Source organism: Terrapene carolina, unplaced genomic scaffold (genome assembly GCF_002925995.2).
Source record: "Terrapene carolina triunguis isolate 2854851 unplaced genomic scaffold, T_m_triunguis-2.0 Scaffold42, whole genome shotgun sequence".
NCBI lineage: Eukaryota > Metazoa > Chordata > Testudines > Emydidae > Terrapene > Terrapene triunguis.
This window is the reverse complement of record NW_020664393.1, coordinates 62062273-62084473: the sequence shown is the minus strand read 5'-3', so window position 1 is coordinate 62084473 and position 22201 is coordinate 62062273. Positions and strand designations below refer to the sequence as shown.

Genomic DNA, 22201 nt, shown 5'->3' with positions numbered 1-22201 from the left:
AACTTATTTGAAGTTAGTGGAGTCGTACCAGAATAAAATCAGAATCAATTATGACTGATCCAATTGGAGTTAACTCCATAAATGGAACTGAATTATGTTGACATTCATATTTCATTTCTAATGTGACGTGTATTTGCTTTTTATGTTTCTTAGATGCACAGCCTACAGATGGAGAAAGGGAGGTATGGAATCAGATCAATGCAGTTTTACAGGATTCTGAAAGCTTGCTTGCAGACCTTCAGGCTTACAAAGGAGCTGGACAAGAAATAAGAGATGTATGATAATATAGCAATGACATTTCTCTTGAAGAAACATCAAGTAATAGCCTGCAGTATTTATTTCTACTTTGCATGCCAGACAGTTCACAAAAGTTATTTATATTAAAAGTACTCAGTAAAACTGTACTTATAAAATACAGTAGATATTTAGAATTAAATTACATTAACTCTTTCAGTGATAGGTTCAGTACTGTCAGTGGTGTTTCATTTAAACATCTTAATATTAATACAATTAAATACTGTACTTTGGTTCTCGGAAAACACATTTTATGTACCTTTATGGGGGGAAAAATCAACATCCATATTTAGAAAAATATTTCAATATCGTTAAGGCACTGTAAACATAAGAAAAATGCAAAATAGTTTCTGTTCTATGTAAGACTGTCAAATGACACCATAAAAATACACTGCAATTACAATTCTACATGTGATCGTCTAAGGGAAAGCTTCTGAATTGCTATAATTATCTGCTAGCATTCAGAATTGTATCTGTCAGCTTTAGCTCTCACTTAACCTAGGGCATTTGCCAAGATAGGTGTCTCGGTCTCTCTGATACAAGATCTTCATGATTATCATTAGTAAGAGCAATTGGTCACTTAACAGCCGAAACCTACTACTAAAGTAATGACAGAACTCCCATTCACTGTGAAGGGACCAAGCTTTGACCCTGTAAACCCTTTTCAGTGTGAGTGTAGTACAAATGGCCTCTGTTAATGTTTCTGCTATGGATACTTTGACCTAAAAGATGATTCTGAAGCATGCTCCTGTATGTGGGTGCTGCACTTCAAATGAATAGTTTTAAAATAGTTCCCAGGACTGCATTAAATGTTGTTGTTTCTATCACAGCTGAAACAGATGCCTTGATATTTTTGGTTTGCTGTTTTTTAAAAAGCCCTTGACCTTGTATTTTTGGCTTTTTTTTTTTCCTCATTCAACATCTTTTTTTCTTACAATTGTTCTAGATTTTTTTCAAGAAATATTTTAAAAACTACCATACTGGCAATCTTCCTATATCTATACATCTACAAAAGCCTGGTTCTTTACTCCAGTGTCATATATATTTACAGTAATATTGTCATTGCAGGCAATACAAAACCCAAATGATATCCAACTTCAAGAAAAAGCTTGGAATTCAGTGTGTCCTCTGGTTCTGAGGCTGAAGCAGTTTTATGAGTTTTCACTCAGACTAGGTGAGTGCCTCATATATTTGGTTTAACCGATAATTTTTTCATATACAGATATACAAAGCTTCTCTTTTTCTGAAAGCTTAGAAAGTTTCACAGTAAAACGTTGTACTATTAATTTGACCACAGTGCCTAGATTTCTCTCTTCTGGGAAGCCTGTAGGTTCTATTTGCACAGATCTGAACATAAATTTATCCTGATGTAATTTTGGGAATTTATTAAAAGCAGCACGAAGCCATATGCTTTAACATTTAGGGTTCTGGCCAGCCCTTGAGTATGTTTTCACTATCAGTACTGGTCAATTTCCTGAGCTAAGGGAGAGCTGGGAAAGAGGGTCTGGGTTAGGACTCCTGAGTGGAATGGGGAACAAGTATAGACAACCTTCAGGTCCACCTGGCTGAGCTTTCCCCTCCCAAAGCCTTTGTAGGAGATTATCCCTGCATCCTGTATTGCCAGGTCCCTCACTCTGCATTTGCAATCCTCATGTTGGACTCCAGTGGCATCGGTGACGAAGGGTGGATTCTTTTTGGCAGAGGTCCCAGAAGCATCTTCATATTGAAGTGGAGCGGGGTGACCACAGGGGGGAAGGACAGTCAAAGAATTAGGGATGTGGAAGGTCTCTTTTGAGAGAGAAGAACAGGATGATGTGAAGAACTGGGAGTGATGGCAGAGAGTGAGGAGCCAGGTTTTTTGTTTGTTTTGTTTGTTTTTTGACACACACCCCCCGCCCCCATTCCTCATTTTAGAATCCTATGGACAATTATTAATTATGTCCTTAGGGCTCCGCAGGTTACAGAGGGCCTTTCTTCTTGACAAATTCTTATTTAGAAATCAAGTTTGTTACAAAAATAGCTATACATATGGCATAAAGCATCAAGGTACAAATTGACATTGTGTCAAAAATGCAGAAGCCATGACTTACTATACAATATTTTGTGTGATTTTTATCTTCCTTAGAGAAAGCACTACAGAGCTTATTGGAATCATTGACCTGTCCACCCTATACTCCAACTCAACACCTGGAACGAGAACAGGCTCTAGCCAAGGAGTTTGCAGAAATCTTACATTTTACTCTCCGCTTTGATGAACTTAAGGTTAGAAATATTTTTTAAATATACACTGAAACATTTCCTTGCATTTTGAAGTGTGTTGAATACTGATTCTTTTTATCCATTAAGATGAGAAATCCAGCCATTCAAAATGACTTCAGTTACTACAGACGGACAATAAATCGCAACAGAATAAACAATATGCATGTAAGTAAATGGAACTTGGACATTTTGTTTCCACTCTGGAGTTTATGGATGTGCGTTCCCACCCCTGGTGGTAATGTTTTTTGCATTGGTTTACAAGCTGCCTACATTAAAGACCATATTGTCAACTCCTTACATTGGTGAGCAGTTAATCAGACAAGTTGTACCATTGACCGCAATGGGACTACTCATGTAAATAACGGCTCACCAGTGAGTATGCAGTTGATCTGTTTCTCCCTGCTGGTAACATTTTGAAAGGAGTGTCATTTATTAACTACTTTTTTTTCATATTTTCATCAGATAGACATTGAGAATGAAGTAAATAATGAAATGGCCAACAGAATGTCTCTATTTTATGCAGAAGCCACACCAATGCTGAAAACACTCAGCAGTGCCACAACACACTTTGTATCAGAAGTAAGTGATAGAAAATAGTGCAAAAAATCTTAATATTTAGTTGTACAAGTTGGTTTAATGATCATGGTTGTGTTTAACTTTTCTAGAACAAGACCCTACCGATTGAGAATACAACAGACTGTTTAAGTACTATGGCCAGTGTATGTAAAGTCATGTTGGAAACACCGTAAGTTATCAGTTCAATCTTTTTTTTTGGTCTGTTTAAGTAGCCATCTAGCATGTGAGCAGTTTTTGCAAACTAAGTCTAGTATGTATGCCTTAAATTAAAATATCTTTCTAATATCTTAGGTTTTTATAGAACAACCAGCCTGGTAGTTGCTCTATAAAAATCTAAGATAGATATTTTAATTTAAGGCATACATATGAGACTTATGAGTAGGCAAAGAACTAACATAAGAAGTCATGCCTCCTATCTTGACTAGTATGAATATTTTTCATTAATAAATTAACAGTTTTGCCCAGGGAGGTTCACAGCATAAGGCTCTGATTCAGAAGAGTGTTAGAATTGGTACATAGACTTCAGTGGGACTACTTGCATCCATAAAGCTATGCACATACTCTGTGCTTTGCTGGATTGGGGGTCTAATTTCTTAGAAGATCCCCAAACAATTGTACATGAGGTAATCTTCCTGTAGTTGATATCACAAAACCAGATACTTCAATCTGAGCTATGTCATTTTTATAGACAAACTGGTGGGAACAAAGATAGTCTTTTTGGGTGGTGGTGAGGGTTTTTGTTTTTTTGTTTCTGAAAATACTGGATGTTCTGGAGAAGTATATATTTTATTGATCAGGGAACTTGTTTAAATTTAATCTCTGTTTTGCTGTAAACCAGCCAATGGAGAGAGTTTACACTCAGTTGTGATGTTTGGCCAAATCTGCCTTCACTGCAACAGTTTATATATAAAGTTTATCTAAATAGTTAGAACTGCAACAAAAAAAGAAACGTCAAAATGCTCCTCTGCTTCGATGCCTACAAAAACTGCTGTGTTATGACCATGGCTTACCAAGTTCATCATAGTCATTTGTTACTCCGTGCTCCCTTCCCAATTTGTTTGTATCCATTTCCTATTCAGATTAAGGAAACTCTTGGAGGTAGAGGCCATCTTCTCATTATATGCTTGTACAGTGCCTAGTACGATGGGTTTTGTCCTCTAGGCATTACCACAATATAAACATCAAATACTATCAGTGTCCCCATTGTAGAAGAGAGGGATGTAAGTAACAGAATAACTGATTTATTTCCCAAGAACAGGACCCCGTTGTACGTTAGCAAGGAGTACATGTGTCCAATGTTCTGCAAACGTTAATTCAGTCCTCATAATACAGCTGTGATCTCCTAGATTAATATTTTCACATTGGGAAAGTGTGGCTGCAAAAGAAAATGCCTAAAGCCATATAAGGAGTTGGTATCCGAGAATCCCTCTGCTCGGTTTCTGTACTCAGCAGACAATAACAGAGGGAGAGTATACTAAAATGACAAAAGGAACGTAGACTATATTGTCTTTACCTTTAACTCAAATGCCCTTACTCCTTTAGAAAGGGACTATTACATAATTTTACTGGGTCCAAGGGATTTCTTTAAATAAAATAAGCTAAAGATTGTGTAATGAGGAAGCCACTGTTTGTTTTTTGGCTTTTTTTAATTGTAGTCTAGTTTTAGTTATTTTGTACAATCCATCTTTATGAAAGGAATCCCTTAATTTTACTTACTGTTATGGCTTCTGCTGCAGTTTATCTACCAGTTCTAAAATGTCCTGGCATGATGCTTCTAAACAGATGGTGGGAGGAGGGGAGGAGATATTGAAGGTCAAAGAAGGTAGTAGTAGTACATCTCCAGTGAACTCTCATTTACCCTAACATTCCAGGAGCTATGACATACTAAAAATTATCATCGTCCTAGGAATTGAATTAACAAAGCCTTAAATATGATAAAATGTAAGATACAATATTTTATTCTTACTGATGGTGAAAAAAATCTGGTGACCTTTTTAAATTCATCCTCCCTCTGCTCCATATTTCATATATTAGTGACCCTTAATCTTAGCTAAGGGTTATTACCAAGGGTTGTGGTGGATTCTCCATCACTGACAATTTTTAAATCAAGATATTGGATGTTTTTTCTAAAAAAGATGCTCTAGAAATTACAGTTAAACTTGTTCTTCGTTCAGAAGAGAGCAATGAAAAGTGACTTATTTTGGGTGATTCAATTTTTGGTTGTCCATCTTGACATCTGATAGGAAGCTGATTTACATAAGTGTTAAGCATCCGCTTCTTTATTTTGAGTGCATCAAATTTTTTTTACCCATCTTGACACCTTAATCATTCGCCTTTCAAAATGTAGGCCCATGCGCTTACAAAAAGATAGCATAATTAAGGAAAATTTAAGGAATTAAAATCATTCAGTTAGAGTGGCTAATAGGTGTAATGGAATTCCAGTTGATAAGCTTAAAGGGGTGTTTGGTTTGTGTTTGCTGGCCACTCGGGGTCAGGAGCAGATGTTTTCACTGATAATATGCCTATCCCTAGATTGACTACAGTTATTGTTTGCAAGAGATTGTATTGCCATCCACATTTAAAAAAACTGGTTTTTTTTAAAGACAATAAAATAAGGAATGGGACATTTTTCAGAATTGCACAGCTTTGTCCTGTCTGCTTCCAATGAAGTCAGTGGTAAAACTTATATGAAGCAGAGTTAGGCAAATGCTGATTGCTTTTGAAAATACCACCTAAAAACTTTGTAAAAAGCATAATTTTAACATTGTTTTTTAAATCATAAAGGAGACAACTGAATAGTTATCAGACATTTCCAGATATAAGTGCTCATAGCCTGTTTGATTATATGCTATTATTGTTACTACATTATTTAAACAAGAGAAAATAGAGTTCAGGAATTCAAAGTAAAGGAAGTGTAAAGTACAGCTTCTAGTTTTTGGAAATTAACAAGGTTCATCATTCTCCTATTGCTGACTTTCATTTAAGAAATCAGCAGAAAAGTTGTCAATTAAAACAATAAAGGAGTTAATCTGAACCTCTGATGTAGGAAGGTAGTTGAGAAATATAACACAGACTAGTCTCAGGCCTCTTTTCTGCTCAATTCATTTTTCACCTCCCTGATGATGATTTCAAGGAGTAACTGTTGTAGTGACTGTTTAACTTTGCCATCCACATACTGAGGCTACCATTTAAAAGGCAAATAAAATCTTGGTAGGAATGTTACCTGTTCACTACTCATATTTAAACAGAAGTAGCCTTACTGTGAGTTCCTATTGTTTTGGTGTTCTAATAGTGAATAATGAGCATTGTCAACCTTTATAACCTTCCATATATGTGGAGACCTCCAGTAAATGTCTAAAATTCATGCTTTGATAGAGGCGATAATATGATCTTTGAAGAGGTAGTGGACGATTTTACTGTACCATCAGTTGTTTTCTGACTTTTTTTTTTTTCTCTCTCTCTCTCTCTCTCTCTCTCTCTCTCTCTCTCTCTCTCTCTAAACTGCCAAGTTGATTCAAGGATCATTACTGGTGTTGGTTTCCTTAAAAGCTTATTGATTTACACTTTTAATGCTATTATATCAGATTTGGGATTTCCGTGCACTAATACTCTAGTTTGAGAATAAAGTTCTCATGTGAAACACATGAAAGAATAAAATTGTGCTATGCAGAATCAGTCAAGAATTTTTTTTTTAATTTATTTTCCAGAGAATACAGAAGTCGGTTCACCAGTGAAAAGACTCTTATGTTCTGCATGAGAGTAATGGTGGGCGTTATTATTCTCTATGATCATGTTCATCCTGTGGGAGCTTTTTCTAAGACATCAAAGATTGACGTAAGCATAATTTACAAGGAAGATTTTTTTTTTTAATGCTCTGTACATTTGCAAAATATTTGTCTATAGATTTCTTCCATAGAAGTTTAGGTTTTTATACAAATCATTTTCAATTGTTTTTGAATCTTGTATCAGACATTAGTGCTCATTTGTCTTGTATGAAGCCAGTTCTGTTGCTTTACTAGCTGTTCTATTACAGTAAAATTGCAGTGTCGACATTCTGGGATAAACTAACCTTGTAATTTGTCAGTTCTAAAACTCTCACTTTTTGGACATGATTCTAATCTAAATAACCAGCTATTTTGTGTGGTTACTATTTTGGCTGAGACCCAAACTAAGCCTAAAGTTTATCTGTTTAATGCTGACTGAGAGGTTTTAGCTTAAGTTTAGGTGAACATAGTCATGAAGTGAAATCAACCTTTAATGTCTTGCATACATACAGAAAAAAGTGCCTACCTATTTATCCAAGGTGCTTTTGACAAACTTAAATCTACAATCAGTTAAACAGCTAAGCTTCAACAAAACTAAACTGCAAGTGACAAAAGAAAAAAAGTTCTTCAAGTGATTGCTCATTTGTATTCCACAATAGGTGTGCGTGCTCACCACATGCACCGGTGCCAGAAGTTTTTTCCCCTAGCAGTACCCCTAGGGAAGCGCCCCAGTGACCCCTGGAGTGGTGCTTCCATGGCACGGTATAAGGGGTGCTCATCCCCAAAACTGCTTGTTCGTTCAGTGTATGGTACCTGTAGGTAGGTAGTTAGTTTAATTAGTTTAGTTTAGCTAGCGCGCCCGGGCCGGGGCATGTCCCGTGCCCTGGGTTTTAAGTCGTGTGACACTTGTTGGCGATCTATGCCAGTGTGTGATCCGCACGTGGACTGTTTACGCTGTTTGGGGGAAACCCATCTCCGCGATCGCTGCAAGATTTGCAAGTCGTTTAAGCCTCAGACCAAGAGATAAAGGGACATTAGGCTCCGGGCTACTCTGATGGAATCGGCGCTGATCCCGCCTCCAGCACGCAGCTCTGAGTCGGCACCGCGGTGTGGATGCGTGGCAACCCTTCGGTGCCATCAACTAGTCGGCACCGCTCCTCGTCCACAGGGCAAACCCGGGACAGAGGCTTGACACGTGTTGGGCAGTCCTCGTTCCCCACTGGCCTCTAGGCCTCAGACTCAAGTAGAGCGTAGTAGCCCAGCCCATTCGGAGCAGGCCTCCCTGGATGTCCTGGATGCTCTCCACACCGGAGGCCCTGCAGGTGGCCCGGGATGTTATGTCCATGCCAATACCAGGAGCACCGCCGATGTCAGCCCCGCGCTCCAGAGGCAAGCCGCCGCTGGGATCTCCGCAGTCGCCCCCAGCTCGGTAATGGTCTTGATCAAGGGAACGTTCCCGACGCCATTCGCCCAGCGACTGTTCAGGGCAAAGTCCACGTGGATCACCCTCAACACCCACCAGGCTGTCTGTTTGGGTTCCATCTGACCGAGACTCTCGGCACCGCTCTGCCTCGAGGAGCGAACACCGACAGGACCGAGGGAGATGACGCCAAAGGTCCTAGTCTCGGAGGGGCTATTGCAGCTGGTCACGGCACGAACGTCGATGTCGTTCCTGTCCAGGACCCCACCACAGCACCACATCCACAGCCCCGGGCGTTGATCGCTGGTGTCTCACCATCGCAGGTCCACCCGCCGGAGCCAATCGTGGAGCAGCTGTTATCAATGGTACCAGTCCTCCACGTCAGGATTGCGTTCCCGTGGTCGGCATCACTCCCAGCACTGCTGCTCCTCTCGGCCCAGGGACAGCGGTAGGTCATATGTCAGCCCAGCCTCCCTTCATAGTCATCCATTGATGGGCCAGGCTAGCCAGGCCGAACAGCCAGCTCCGCCGGTGCCACAGTAGGTGCAGTGGCACCGGGCCCCATGGCCGGCCCAATGGTACCAGTGGGCACCGTGGCCGCTGATGCAGCCCTCAGTGGGCTTGCTCGGTGGCCAGAGCCTCAGAAGGACCATTGGACTCCATCACCAGACCTCCGAGGAAGGAGTAAGTGGTACGTACATCCTCGGCACCGTGCCCGGAGACCGACCAGGTGGTGGACCCTCCAGTGGACACACACAGTATTGTGCCAGCCTCCTTATCCTCCCCGGATGAGGCGATTACAGCCCCTCCTCCCTCTGTCCCGCAGGAGGACTTTAGGGTCCACCAAGAACTCTTAAAAAGGGTGGCATCAAGCCTCCACCTCCAAGCAGAGGAGATGGAGGAGCCCTCGGACTCCCTGTTTAATGTACTGTCCTCCTTGGCACCAGGCAGGGTGGCCTTGCCTCTCCACAAAGGGGTGGCGAAAATTTCAAATGCCCTGTGGCAAACCCCTGCCTCATTGGCCCCCATCTCTAAGAGAGCGGAACACAAGTATTTTGTACCCACCAAGAGGCATTAATACTTATACACCCACCCTGCTCCTAACTCCCTGGTGGTCGAATCGGTCAGCCACAGGGAACGGCAGGGCCAACCAGCCACTACCCCGAAAAATAAAGATTCAAGGAGGCTGGACTCATTTGGAAGGAAAATGTATTTGTCCTTAAGTTTCCAGTTATGGGTGGCGAACCACCAGGCTCTCCTGGGCCAGTATGAGTTCAATCTGTGGGGCTCCCTGCCAGTTCTCATCAGGGATCCACCCTCAATAAAGCTTCCCTTCTCCAATCGGTTGTGTGCTTTTCTCCTGGAGTGGTCGCGGCTGACCTCAGACCGATGGGTCATCAACACCATCTACCAGGGCTATACCCTCCAGTTTACTTCCTCCCCGCCAACCCCCCTGTCCCCTTCCCTCCTGGGGGAACCCTCGCATGAGGCTCTGCTTGAACAGGAGGTGGGCGGCTCCTGGGAAGCAGTACTGGGGAAGTTCAAAGGCAAGGGGTACTACTCCCGCTATTTCCTTATCCCAAAGGCTGAAGGGGGGCTCAGGCCCATCTTGGACCAGCGAGGCCTGAACCCAGTACATGGTGAACCTCAAGTTCTGCATGGTCTCCCTGGCCTCCATGATTCCCTCCCTGGATCCCGGGGACTGGTACGCCACCCTCAATCTGCAGGACGCGTACTTCCACATTCATATATTCAAGGGGCACAGATGCTTCCTCCATTTCATGGTGGGGCGGGAACACTACCAATTTACAGTCCTCCCCTTTGGCCTGTCCACTGCCCCCAGGGTATTCACAAAATGTATGTCGGTAGTGGTGGCCTACCTCAGGCACCGGGGGGTCCAGATCTTCCCCTATCTGGATGACTAGTTGGTCAAGGGCAGCTCCCGGTCGCAGGTGCGGGATCACGTGGCGCTCCCTCTGTCCACATGCACCACTTTGGGCCTGTTGGTAAACAACACCAAGTCCACATTAGTCCCGATACAACGCATAAAGTTTATCGGGGCGGTCCTGGACGCCTCGTCGGCCAGAGCCTCTCTCCCACTGGACAGGTTTGAGACCCTGAAGGGGCTCATCGACATGGTCACAAGGTTTCTGGTGACAACAGCCAGAGCGTGCCTCCAGTTCTTGTGTCACATGTCGGCGTGCACGTATGTGGTCCGTCACACCAGACTCAGGATAAGGTCCCTGCAGCTCTGGTTGGCCTCGGAGTTCTCCCAGGCCAGGGACAGGATGGACAAAGTCCTCACGGTGCCCGAGCCAGTGATCACCTCCCTACGGTGGTGGTCCTCCCCGAGAAATATGCTCCAGCGGTTCCGGTTCAGAGGCAGGACCCCATCGCTGAAACTGGTGTCCGATGCATCGGACCTGGAATGGGGGGCCCATGTGGGGAACGTTCAGACCCAAGGTCTGTAGTCGGCACAGGATCTGACCTTCCACATAAATGTCAAGGAGCTCAGGGCAGTACGGCTGGTGTGCATGGCCTTCCACTCGCACCCAGAGGGCCAGGTGGTCAGGGTCCTCACAGACAACATGGCCTCGATGTTCTACATCAACAGTCAAGGTGGGGCCCAATCCTCTGCCCTCTGCCGCGAAGCCCTCAGGCTGTGGGACTTTTGTATAGCCCACGACATCTGCCTACAGGCCTTCCATCTGCCGGGCGCCCGGAACGCATGGGCGGATCGCTTGAGCAGGGACTTCTCCTCTCAGCACAAGTGGTCTCTCCACCCAGAGGCGGTGCACAGACCTTTTCAGAGCCGTCGCTGTCCCTGGTTCTGCTCCGGGGAGGGCTGAGACGGGTGCTATCTCCGATGTCTTCCTCCTGTCCTGGTCAAGCCAGTTTCTCTATGCCTTTCCCCCATTCCCACTGATTGGCAAGGTCCTGGAAAAGATAAAGACGGACAAGGACCGGGTCCTTCCGATTGCCCCGGCATGGCCCTGGCAGCATTGGTACGGGACCCTCACAGGCCTGGTGGTCATCCCCCGTGGCCGTTGCCATCCTGCCAGGATCTGCTCTCCCAGGACCAGGGCCGCCACCTCCACCCCAACCTAGCGGCACTCCACCTCACGGCTTGGCTGCTAGATGGTTAGGTAGGGAGTAAAGAATATGCTCGGAAGGGGTTCAGCACATCCTCCTAGAAAGCAGGTGGCCCGCGCCGAGCCTACTTGGCAAAGTGGTCTCGGTTTTCCAGATGGGTGGACGAGTGGGGCGTTTCCCCGGTGGCCACCCCAATCCAGTTTATTCTGGACTACCTCCTTCACCTTAGAGCCCAGGGCCTGGCGCCCTTGTCAATTAAGGTGCACCTGGCAGCCATATCGGCCTTCCATCCGCCGGTGCAGGGCCACACGGTATTCTCCCATGCTATGACTAGCCTATTCTTTAAGGGGTTGGATTGTCTCTTCCCATATGTTAGGCCCCTAGTCCCGCAGTGGGACCTAAACCTGCTGTTGACTCGTCTCATGGGGCCCCCGTTTGAGCTGCTAGCCACGCGCTCCTGGTCACAGCTCTCATGGAAGGTGGCCTTCCTGGTTGAGATCACGTCGGCTAAGTGGGTCTTGGAACTCAGGGCCCCGACCTCCGAGCCCCCGTACACGGTGTTTCATAAAGATAAAGTCCAGCTCCGCCCACACCCTTCTTTCCTCCCGAAGGTGGTCTCTGCCTATCACATGGGTCAGGACATTTTTCTGCCGGTCCTCTGCCCCAAGCCCCATGCGTCCAGTGAGGAGCACCGCCTCCACACGCTGGATGTGAGATGGGCTCTGGCTTTTTACCTGGAGCGGACTAAGCCGTTCAGAAAGTCCTCGCAACTGTTCATCGCCTCAGCCGAGCACGTGAAAGGTCAGCCGATCTCCACTCAGCGGCTCTCCGACTGGATCACCTCTTGCATCTGTACCTGTTGTGACCTGGCGGGAATCCCTGCGCCACCAATTGTGAAGGCGCACTCGACTAGGGCGCAGTCCTTGTCTGCTGCCCTTTTGGCCCATGTCCCCATTCAGGACATTTGTAGGGCTGCCATGTGGTCTTCAGTTCACACGTTCACCTCACATTATGCGATTGTCTCTCAGACCAGGGAGGATGCCGGGTTTGGCAGGGCCGTTCTCCGTCCCGAGAGTTTGTGAACTCCTTCCCACCTCCAGCAGATATAGTTTGGAATCACCTATTGTGGAATACACATGAGCAATCACTCCAAGAAGAAAAGACCGTTACCTTTTCCGTAACTGGTGTTTTTCGAGATGTGTTGTTCATGTCTATTCCACATCCTGCCCTCCTTCCCCTCTGTCGGAGTTGTTTGGCAAGAAGGAACTGAGGGTGGGCTGAGCGCGCAGCGCCCCTTATACCACACCTTGGAGGCGCCACTCCAGGGGTCGCTGGGGCACTCCCCTACGGGTACTGCTAGGGGGAAAAAAACTTCCGCACGTGGCGAGCACGCACACCTATTGTGGAATAGACAGGAGCAACACATCTCGAAGAACACCAGTTATGGAAAAGGTAACTGTCTTTTTTTTCCCTAACAGCTTTCCTTCCCCCATATGAACAACTGACCACTTTCAAAAAAATTTGTGCATCTGTTTTTTATAGTAATATTAGCTTTCATAATAATTTCATCTGTAGATCTCAAAGCACGTTACAAAGACTCTTTCACTGACTCCATATTACAGTGGGGAAATTGAGGCACATATAGGCAAATTGACTTTCTCAAGGTCAGTGATAGAAGTGGGACCAGGTTTCCTGATTCCAGTGTCTTACCCAATAGACCATGCTGCCACAGAAATAAAACACTTGAAATGTTGCCAAAAGCCCAGTTGTATATGGTAGCTTTCCTAATCTATATGATGATTGTTTCACAATGCTGTTATCAAATGAATGGGGATCATTTGCCTGGCACTTTATTGTAATCCAAGTTTATAACAGTGTACGTAGCTAGATACAAAGTAAAAAGGAATTGGCTGGCAGGAGATATTCAAGTCAGATTTTAGTGTGTGCAAAGGGGACCCAAATCTTAATTTCAAGTGTAAAGTGCATGTCCTAGTATGAATACTTCCAGTATTTCAGACTGGCCTATTCAAATGAAGGGTCAGTTTTCTGCAGAAGGCAATTCTCCTCTCCTCTTCTCTCCAAGCCAGCAATCTCTTGGGAAAAGTTTTGGTGCCACCCTTGCCCATTAGTTAATATAATGACATTTTACTGTTCATGCTCACTGGCTGTATGAGACATATTTGGAAATAAAGCTGACCTGTATTGGTTAGGTTTTTATCTGTTTTCATATACTGCAAATTCTATATTGTTCAATAGTCATATGCTTCTGTTTCTAGATGAAGGGGTACATAAAAGTTTTAAAGGAACAGCCTCCTGATACCGTGGAAGGCCTTCTGAATGCTCTCAGGTATGTATGGGAGTAGAGAGAAGAGTATGGTGTGAGGTGCTCAGGCTATATGGTAAGGGGGCAGGGAGGCATGCACATATCTAAGGCCTGGTCTACACTAGGACTTTAATTCGGATTTAGCTGCCTTAATCCGAATTAACCCTTCACCCGTCCACACTACAGAGCCAGTTAATTCGAATTAAAGGGCCCTTTAAATCGATTTCTGTACTCCACCTCGACGAACGGAGTAGAGCCTAAATCGATTTTGTTAATTCGAATTAGGGTTAGTGTGGACGCACACCACCGAATTACTGTGTTTAAGTTAATGGGGTAGTGTGGCCGCACACCACCGAATTAATGTGGTTTAAAACCGAATTAAGGTACTTAGTGTGGCCGCGCACAATCGAATTTATACAACCTGTTTCCCAAATTCGAATTATCTAAATTCGGATTAATCCTGTAGTGTAGACATACCCCAAGGTAAGTAAATGTACTAAACCAGGGGTTGGCAACCTTTCAGAAGTGGTGTGCCGAGTCTTCATTTATTCACTGTAATTTAAGGTTTCACGTGCCAGTAATACATTTTAACATTTTTAGAAGGTCTCTTTCTATAAGTTTATAATATATAACTAAACTGTTGTTGTATGTAAAGTAAACAAGGTTTTTAAAATGTTTAAGAAGCTTCATTTAAAATTAAAATGCAGAGCCCCCCGAACCGGTGGCCAGGACCCGGGCAGTGCGAGTGCCACTGAAAATCAGCTCGCATGCTGCCTTTGGCACACGTGTACTAAACGAAGATTCCAAACGAGCCGAATATATTTTGATTATTTCTTAGCAAAATTAATGAGATTGTTTTGAGATTTGTAATGGAGATGAAATGGATGAATGATAATGGAACCACTGACTGTCTTCTATGAAAGTGTTAATATCAAACCATACAATTACACCTTCCATTTTAGAGTTATGTTCCCAGCAGTAGCTTTGTTTTCCATAGGGAAAGTGAGGAAATCATGTTTAATATACATAAACCTACTACATTTTGTAAAACTTCATATTAATTTGCAGAACAGCTAACAAAGCTTTGAGGATATCCTAATTCATGTTCATTATTTGTATATTACGCTTTCACTTTGTGTTTATAATTCCTAGGTTCACTACAAAACACCTGAATGATGAATCTACTTCCAAGCAAATTCGAGCTATGCTTCAGTAGTCCCTTCTGAGACAAGTGGATCTATGTATTGATCACAGAAGATGTGTATGTTTACATAATTTAATACAGATTGGTGTTAATACTTGTGTGTATGTTCTTCACATCACTGAAATCTATGAATCTTTAGTCATAACATGACTGACTTTATATAGCACAATCTCCATTTACATGTTGGCCTTATCTTTTTACATTTTACTTCAGCTACATCTATAACTGTCTGTTGTTGTCTGTATTTGTTTAATCCAAAAAAGCCGCCTCTTTCACAGAAGTAAGCAGTAGTAAGGACAAAATGGAGGTCAAAAAGACTAAACCCTAGGGGGGAAATCTTGCAGGAGAAATTGAATGTGAATTAAAAGTGAAATTGTCTCATTTCTTTTTTAGTGTGCTGTTGGAAATTTAGTTTTACATAAAGATCTCCATTGAATTTTTATGGAATGAAGGTCATTTGAATGTTCAGCACCATTGCATGAGACACAACATGTTTTGTATTAGGCAGAAGGAAAAGTGGCCACCTACTGCTCATTCTTGCTTGGCTGATAACAGCCAACACATTCTCTTGCCAAAGACGACATTGTGTCTCTTCGGTTTATTATGTAACCCTTGCCGTTCCACAGTTGAGAAATTAATATCCTGTTTCAGGTTTAATGTAGTTACTTATAAAATGCAGTTCAAGACTATCCTGAGATTCAGACAAGCTTGTATTACTGAATAAGAAAAATACTTTTAGGCCTAATGCCTGAAGCTTGGAGAATAATGAGGAAGTACTAAAGCCTTGTGTACATTAGAAAGCTTATGCCAGTTCCCCAAATGAAATCTAAGGGTCTGTCTACACTGAAATGAACCACCTGCAGCTGGCCCAGGTCAACTGACACGGTCTCAAAGGGCATGGGCTGCAGGCTATAAAATAGCAGTGAAGATGTTGGGTCTTGGGTTGGAGCCCAGGACCCTTCCCCCCTTGCGGGGTCCCAAATCCTGGGTTCTAACCAGTGGCGTAGGCAGGTGGAGGGAACAGGGGGAGCGATACCAAAAAAAAAAAAAAAAAAAAAGCGCCACCCGCTGCAGCGCTTTTACTCACCCGGCAGCGCTCCAGGTCTTCAGCGGCGGGCCCTTAACTTGCTCCGGGGGTCTTCGGCGGCACTGAAGGACCCGCTGCTGAAGACCTGCGGAGCGAGTGAAGGTCCCACCTCCGAAGACCTGGACCGCCGCCGGGTGAGTAAAATAAAAGCGTCACAGCAGGTGGTGCGTGGTGTTTGTTTGTTTTGTTTTTTAATCACTCCCCTGTGTGAATACAAAGGCGCCAGGAAATTGACAAGGCACCACTTGTGCTCAGTGGGGGAGCCCCCCTCCGCCCCCCAGCTACGCTACTGGTTCTAACCCAAGCCTGAACATCTACACTGCAATTTTATAGCCCCAATCCCCACAACATGGGCCAGCCGCAGGTCTCTTATTGTAGTGTAGACATACCTTAAATGGGCAAAAAGCCTTTTTGCTGGTATAACTGTGTCTGTACTAGAGCCTTCTGCTGATACAAAAACATTGTAAAGACACCCTCACCCCTAACTGACATTATTATACCAGCAAAAGTTTCTAGTGTAAACCTGGCCTCATTAGAGCAGGAGTGATATAAAGAGGGTTTGACTGTGTTTGGGAGTTGGGCTATTTGTAAACATCCTTAAAATTAAACTCCTCAGTTTTCACATGGTATTGGCTGATAAAAAGTACTAACGAAGTTTCAGTTGCTTACTTAGCCGTTGTTTTCAAATGTGACTTCAACTTTCAAGAAGTTGAGTTCCTCACTGAGTTGCATTTGTTCTTAGTTTCTCCAGTCGAAGTAATAGAGGTCTTTTGCCAAAACCAGCAAAGTGCTCTTTTGAGTGTCTGAGTGACCTGCAGCAGCTGTGAATTTTCTAGCAGAGAGGATCACGTTTTCAAAAACATGCACTAAATTTTGCATGCTTGGCTTACACGTTTGCATGTAAACTCTAAGGCATATGCATAAACCCTGATTTGTGTATCCGTATACATACTGGAGTTTTTGTGCAGTCACTGGAGTTTTCATGAATGTACTTCAGAAAATGTGGCCCTTTCATGTTTTGGAGGTATAACGCTGCACGCTAGAAACTACTGCACTGCTACAAAGCTACTTATCAATGTCAGTTCTTAGCTAGTATTTAGTTTGTAAGCTCTTGGGGTAGGGATTGCCTTCTGTTTTATATTTACACAGCACTTATTACTCTGAGGCCTCAATTCTGATTGGGGCCTCTAGAAGCTAATGTAGTACAGATAATAATGCTTCTGACTCTACTATACAGCTGCTGCTGAGTACTCAAATGTCATCAGAAACAGTTTAATATAGGGATATTTACCAAATGTAAAAAAGTACTTTCACCATTGTCAGCTAAATGGACTACAGAGTCGTAGTGGATCTGGTAGATTCTTTATTTGCTAAATTTCCTAAAGTTAATACTTGCCAAAAGAGGAGAGCTGTGTAATAAAGAAAAATGTAAACCTGAAAGCATTCTTAAAGTTGTCATGTGCTGTTTGCAAATGTCAGTGCATTTCTTTGCCTGGTGTGATGGGGCTATTTTGTACAGAAGTTTGTTTGAAATAATAAAGTTTGGTACATTCACAGCATTTGGATGGTCTGTATTTATACAGTGGGTAATAAGAAAGGAGGGTATGGATTGACATTTGAAAGTTCCATTCAATATCCCCAAATATACCCAATTTATAAATGTTATACTTTTTTATACCAGTAATATTACAGATACTACAGTTGTTAAACACTTGAATAGCTCTGCTGGTTGAATGTATCCTATATAATTACTCTTGGGGAAATTCTGCGCCATTGCGCAAAGTAGAATTTGCACAGAAATTAGTATTATGCTCAGAATTTCCTTTCTTCCCTCCCCCCCCCCCCCCCCCCCCCGAGAAATGGGCTTCAGGGCTGCCAGCGGCCACTAAGGAGCGCTAGACCCAGCAGAGCCCAGCTCACAAATAGAAGACACTGCTGTGGAGAGGGTGGGGGGGAGGGAACTGTAGGATTCCTGGTAGCTACAGTTCCCAGCATGCCCTGAAGGAAAGAGGCGGCGTGCAGGAAACTCCATTCCAGCCCAGGACCCAGCATCAGGATGTTTCTCCCTGTGGATCACTGGGCTCTGGGGGGGTAGGAGGTGCGTGCAAGTGTCGGGGGGGTGGGGGCACAGCTGAGCTTTGGGGGCAAAGGTTCCAGGAGTCTGGGTTGGGGGGAGGTCCTGCAGCTGGCCTCTGGGAAGAATGGTTGAGTGTCTGGCCCCCCGGCTGGGCTCTGGGGGGGAAGAGGGTAGAGAAACAGGAATTGAGTTGTCATAAGGGTTTCCTTAACGCTCTACTTCTTGGGGAATTTTTTTGTGTCTGTATTGTTAAACATAGTTGCTGATAGGTATTTTGAAATAAATTACCAAAATAATTGAAACTGCCATGATTATATAGTGTTGTTTTGACAAATAAAATATGCAGAATTTTTATTTTTTTAACAAGAATTTTTAACTTTTTGGCACAGAATTGCCCCAGGAGTGTATAATATACCTTTCTGTGTGGTGGGCTTTATACAAGAAAAAGCCTCCAACTTTTACCTTACATTTTTAATTGTTATTAAGCTGCTTGACATTTGACTACTACTATGTCATCCTATATTATAACGAAATAAAAAGTGGCTACCATAAGCTCTGAGGCAATGCAGAGTCTTAAATAGCTTACCGTTGTTGGAGAAAGTTCAAATATTTAATTGAATCATTTTTAATATGGTGCCCAAATGTAGAGTTAGGGTCCATTGTGCTAGGCAATGTACACATGTGGCTATAACTTTCTACCACTGCCTATGGCAGGGTATGGTGCATTCAGGCTGCATGTTGAATCTATGTGGGTGGCTAATTTCTTTTGAGGAGGAAAATTCATGATAGAAGCAGTAATGTGTACATTTTTCCATCTCCATCTCTCCTTTTGCCCTAAAACTGCTGCCCTTGGAACAAAGAGGCTGGAAAGGCAAAATGAAACTATTCAAACATTTTTTTTTCAAAACCACATATTGTATATGCCAATTAAATTGACCAAGATATATTTAAAAGATTTGGGATGGGATTTTCAAAGGAACTTAAGTGAGTTGAGTATCAGAGGGGTAGCTGTGTTAGTCTGGATCTGTAAAAAGCAACAAAGAGTCTTGTGGCACCTTATAAACGAACAGATGTATTGGAGCATAAGCTTTCGTGGGTGAATACCAGATGAAGGTTGGGGGGAGGGGGGGAAACAACCCAGAATGTAGCTGGCCAAATGTGAATCCGAGAAAAAAATTCCTTCCTGACCCTTGCAGGTGACTTTCTGAAGCCTGAGGTTAGATTGTAGTGATTGACTAAATGCAGAGCTGTTATGTACATAGTGAGGGCAATTCCTGTTCTCTCTGGAGCCCATGAAAAGAGGGAATGAACAGGGGAAAGGAAAGGGGCTATGGCCTTTATTTAGCAGTGAAAGTGGGAATCAGGAGAGGGTAGGGACAGTCCCTCCAATGAACTCTGTGCTTACACAAAACAAATCCAAACAGGAGAATTCCATGTGATCTTCCTTCCATTGTGTGAGAGCAAAGCACACTCACTGTACTGCCTTTGTGGAATGATGGACTTGCTGATGGGCTCCAATTGCTCGTCCCCCTCCCTCTCTGTGTATACACTGAGGATGCTTGTGCTGAGGACATGTGAAAACAAATTACATTATTATAACAAGAATGCTAAACTTCTATGCAACATTGACTGGTTTGACGCTTTGGGATCCAACCCAGACAAGTAAGGGTTTTATCACTGCCTGCCCTGTATATCAGAACCCTAACACCAACAGTGTACTCACAGCACAATAGCCTCATCCTGGTTTCCACCAGCCTGGTTATTCCTTGCAGAGTGACACCAACACTCTCCCAGTTCTGAATTCTCCCCAAGAATGTCTGTTGCTGCAGTGCCCAGCCCTTCCTAGCGTAGCACCCACAAAACCACCTCAACTTTGCTGTTTCTTTCAAGAGACCACACACAGCAGCTTATTAAGCGGGGTGGAGAAATCCTCCACTTCAGTCAAATCACTGAGTTGGTTTATGGTAAAAGTAAAACAATTTTATTAAGAAAAGGCCATAGGTTTAAGTGATACCAAGTATAAGGAATAGGAAAAGAAAGCATTGCAAACAAACAAAAGGGAAAAAAATACATTTCTGAGACTAAAACGCAACAACCTAGAGTCATTTGTTCAAAGAGGTTTTTCTCACCAGTCATTCTTCCAGCATAGCTGTCCTGTTCCTTAGGCAGGACCCAGCACACAGCAGTCAAAGCACTTGGGTTCTTGGACTCTGCGGGTGAAGACTAACTAGGGGGTTTGTTCCCCTTCTTTTTATAGTAAACCTTTGAAATGTATTCTTTGAAAAATAAGCTCCAAGGTTCTCACTCCTGCTGGAATGTAGATGCCATGCTGTCGTCTTCCCTGCTTGATAGCTTTGTTTACCTTATGTGTAAATGTACCTTCATTGTTTCTGATGACCAGACTGGTCAGACAAGCAAATACACCATCCTTTGTCTAGGGCAGACTGGCAAGCAATGCACAAGCCCAAACACATTTAAAGAACATAATTCTAGCATCTAGTGTACACACCGTGTTCATACACCACACAATGATTTTCAGGACCAGCATGTTACCAGTTTGTATATGATACCTTACTTAACACCTTTTAGATACCAATTATGACAACACTGTGTTAGGTGTGGTGAATATGTCAAGCCTGACAAGAGTTGCTGACGCAGACTAGTGAAACACCAGTGGGCCTCTGTATCACAACTGTGTCTTCCCTTCCTCGTTCAGACTCCCATTGACGGTGCCATCCCCAGTGGGCTATTAGTAATGATATAACTGGAGAAATGGTTGCTATCTGGTCCTCTCATGGGGTCAGGCAGGACCAATGAAACTGAAGGAGAGAGGCAGGATCTGACAGAACCTCTCAAACTGTTCTGAAGAGCTTTTGACAAATTCAATTGCGTTGGTTTTTTTTCAGTAGAGCTGACTGAAAATTGAATTTCCATCTTACGGGAAGATCAAATATTTTGACATTAGTCTTTGTCCTAAAACAGGATATAAAGTTGAAGTAATGAAATATTTTGAAGAAGGAAAAAGTTCCCCAAAAGTGTTTACTCAGACTTATCATAATGTTGCGTTTCATGTTAGTTTGGCATTAAAGTACATCTGCTTTTGGTGTAGTAGTGCCTCAAGAGAGTTGTAGTTTGGGTATCTTTTACTCCTACTCTCCCTTATGGGGTTGTCTCCCTCATCAGACTACATCTCCCACAGTGCAGCCACAGTCATGTGACACTCATGATACACCAGGTGGCTCAGCAAAAGGCAAAATCGGACAGTGAGGGTGGCTAACCATTGGAACAGTTTATGTATGGATGCGGTATTATTATCAACTGTCATTTGTATTATGGTAGCACCTTGGGGGAAGGGCCTCACTGTGATTGGCTCTGTATAAACATATAGCAAACAGATGGTCCCTGCCTAACAGAGCTTACAATCATAAATTCTCCATCACTTGGAACCTTTAATGCAAGATTGTATGTCCTTCTAAAAGACATGATCTAGTTCAACCACAAGCTATTGGGCTACATGCAGGAATCACTGGATTAGATCTATGGCCCTGTGTCATTCATGAAGTCAGATTAAATTGTCATAATTTTCCTGCCTGACCTTAAAAATCCATGAAGTTATAACTTTCAAAAATATCATATATAAAATGGCAAATAGTTGTCATCTCTCATAGTTGCACCCCCAAGCAACAATCTGGTTCTGACTGATACCTCACCTGTGTAAATCAGGGATTACTCTGCTGTAAAACATGTGAGAGCAGACTGAAGTGCTCTGGTGTTTGTATTTTTATGGGTAGATGAAAAATTATGATAAAAATACTTTGCTAGGTTTTTTTTAATGAGGACTCGTCTCCCTCTCAGCTTTATGTTTTGTCCTGCCAGCTGGCTTAGTTGATATCTAGTGCTATCATAAATGGATAACAGAAATAAATGGGACTCGTATCCATGAAGTGTGGGCAGTACACAACCCTTAGAATTCACCACCTGGATTAAAGCTCCATACCACAGTGGCATTGGTGGAGATCACTTAAAACTTTTTAGGAACAAAACTATAATGACCTATGGGTGTGTGCAATAAATTGGGCAATCTTGTGTGGTGTCTTTCTTTCA

The 22201-nt window shown here is 43.3% G+C and overlaps 1 protein-coding gene across 4 annotated transcripts in view; it reads left to right on the top strand.

Annotated features, from left to right (window-relative positions):
• Positions 1–15964, top strand: part of FAM49A (family with sequence similarity 49 member A) — a 68693-nt gene extending 52729 nt beyond the window's left edge. For 2 of the 4 annotated variants that reach the window (XM_024198630.3, XM_024198629.3), the window contains 9 exons: positions 154–275; positions 1363–1468; positions 2420–2556; positions 2641–2718; positions 3016–3132; positions 3219–3298; positions 6837–6963; positions 13683–13753; positions 14882–15964. In XM_024198630.3, the coding sequence (XP_024054398.2) occupies positions 154–275; positions 1363–1468; positions 2420–2556; positions 2641–2718; positions 3016–3132; positions 3219–3298; positions 6837–6963; positions 13683–13753; positions 14882–14945 (902 nt within the window). In that variant the 3' untranslated portion in view covers positions 14946–15964. Of the gene's footprint in view, positions 1–153; positions 319–1362; positions 1469–2419; positions 2557–2640; positions 2719–3015; positions 3133–3218; positions 3299–6836; positions 6964–13662; positions 13754–14881 lie in introns of those variants that run through there. The other 2 variants (XM_024198632.3, XM_029912118.1) reach the window with 2 other exon arrangements.
• Positions 15965–22201: the final 6237 nt, after the last annotated feature.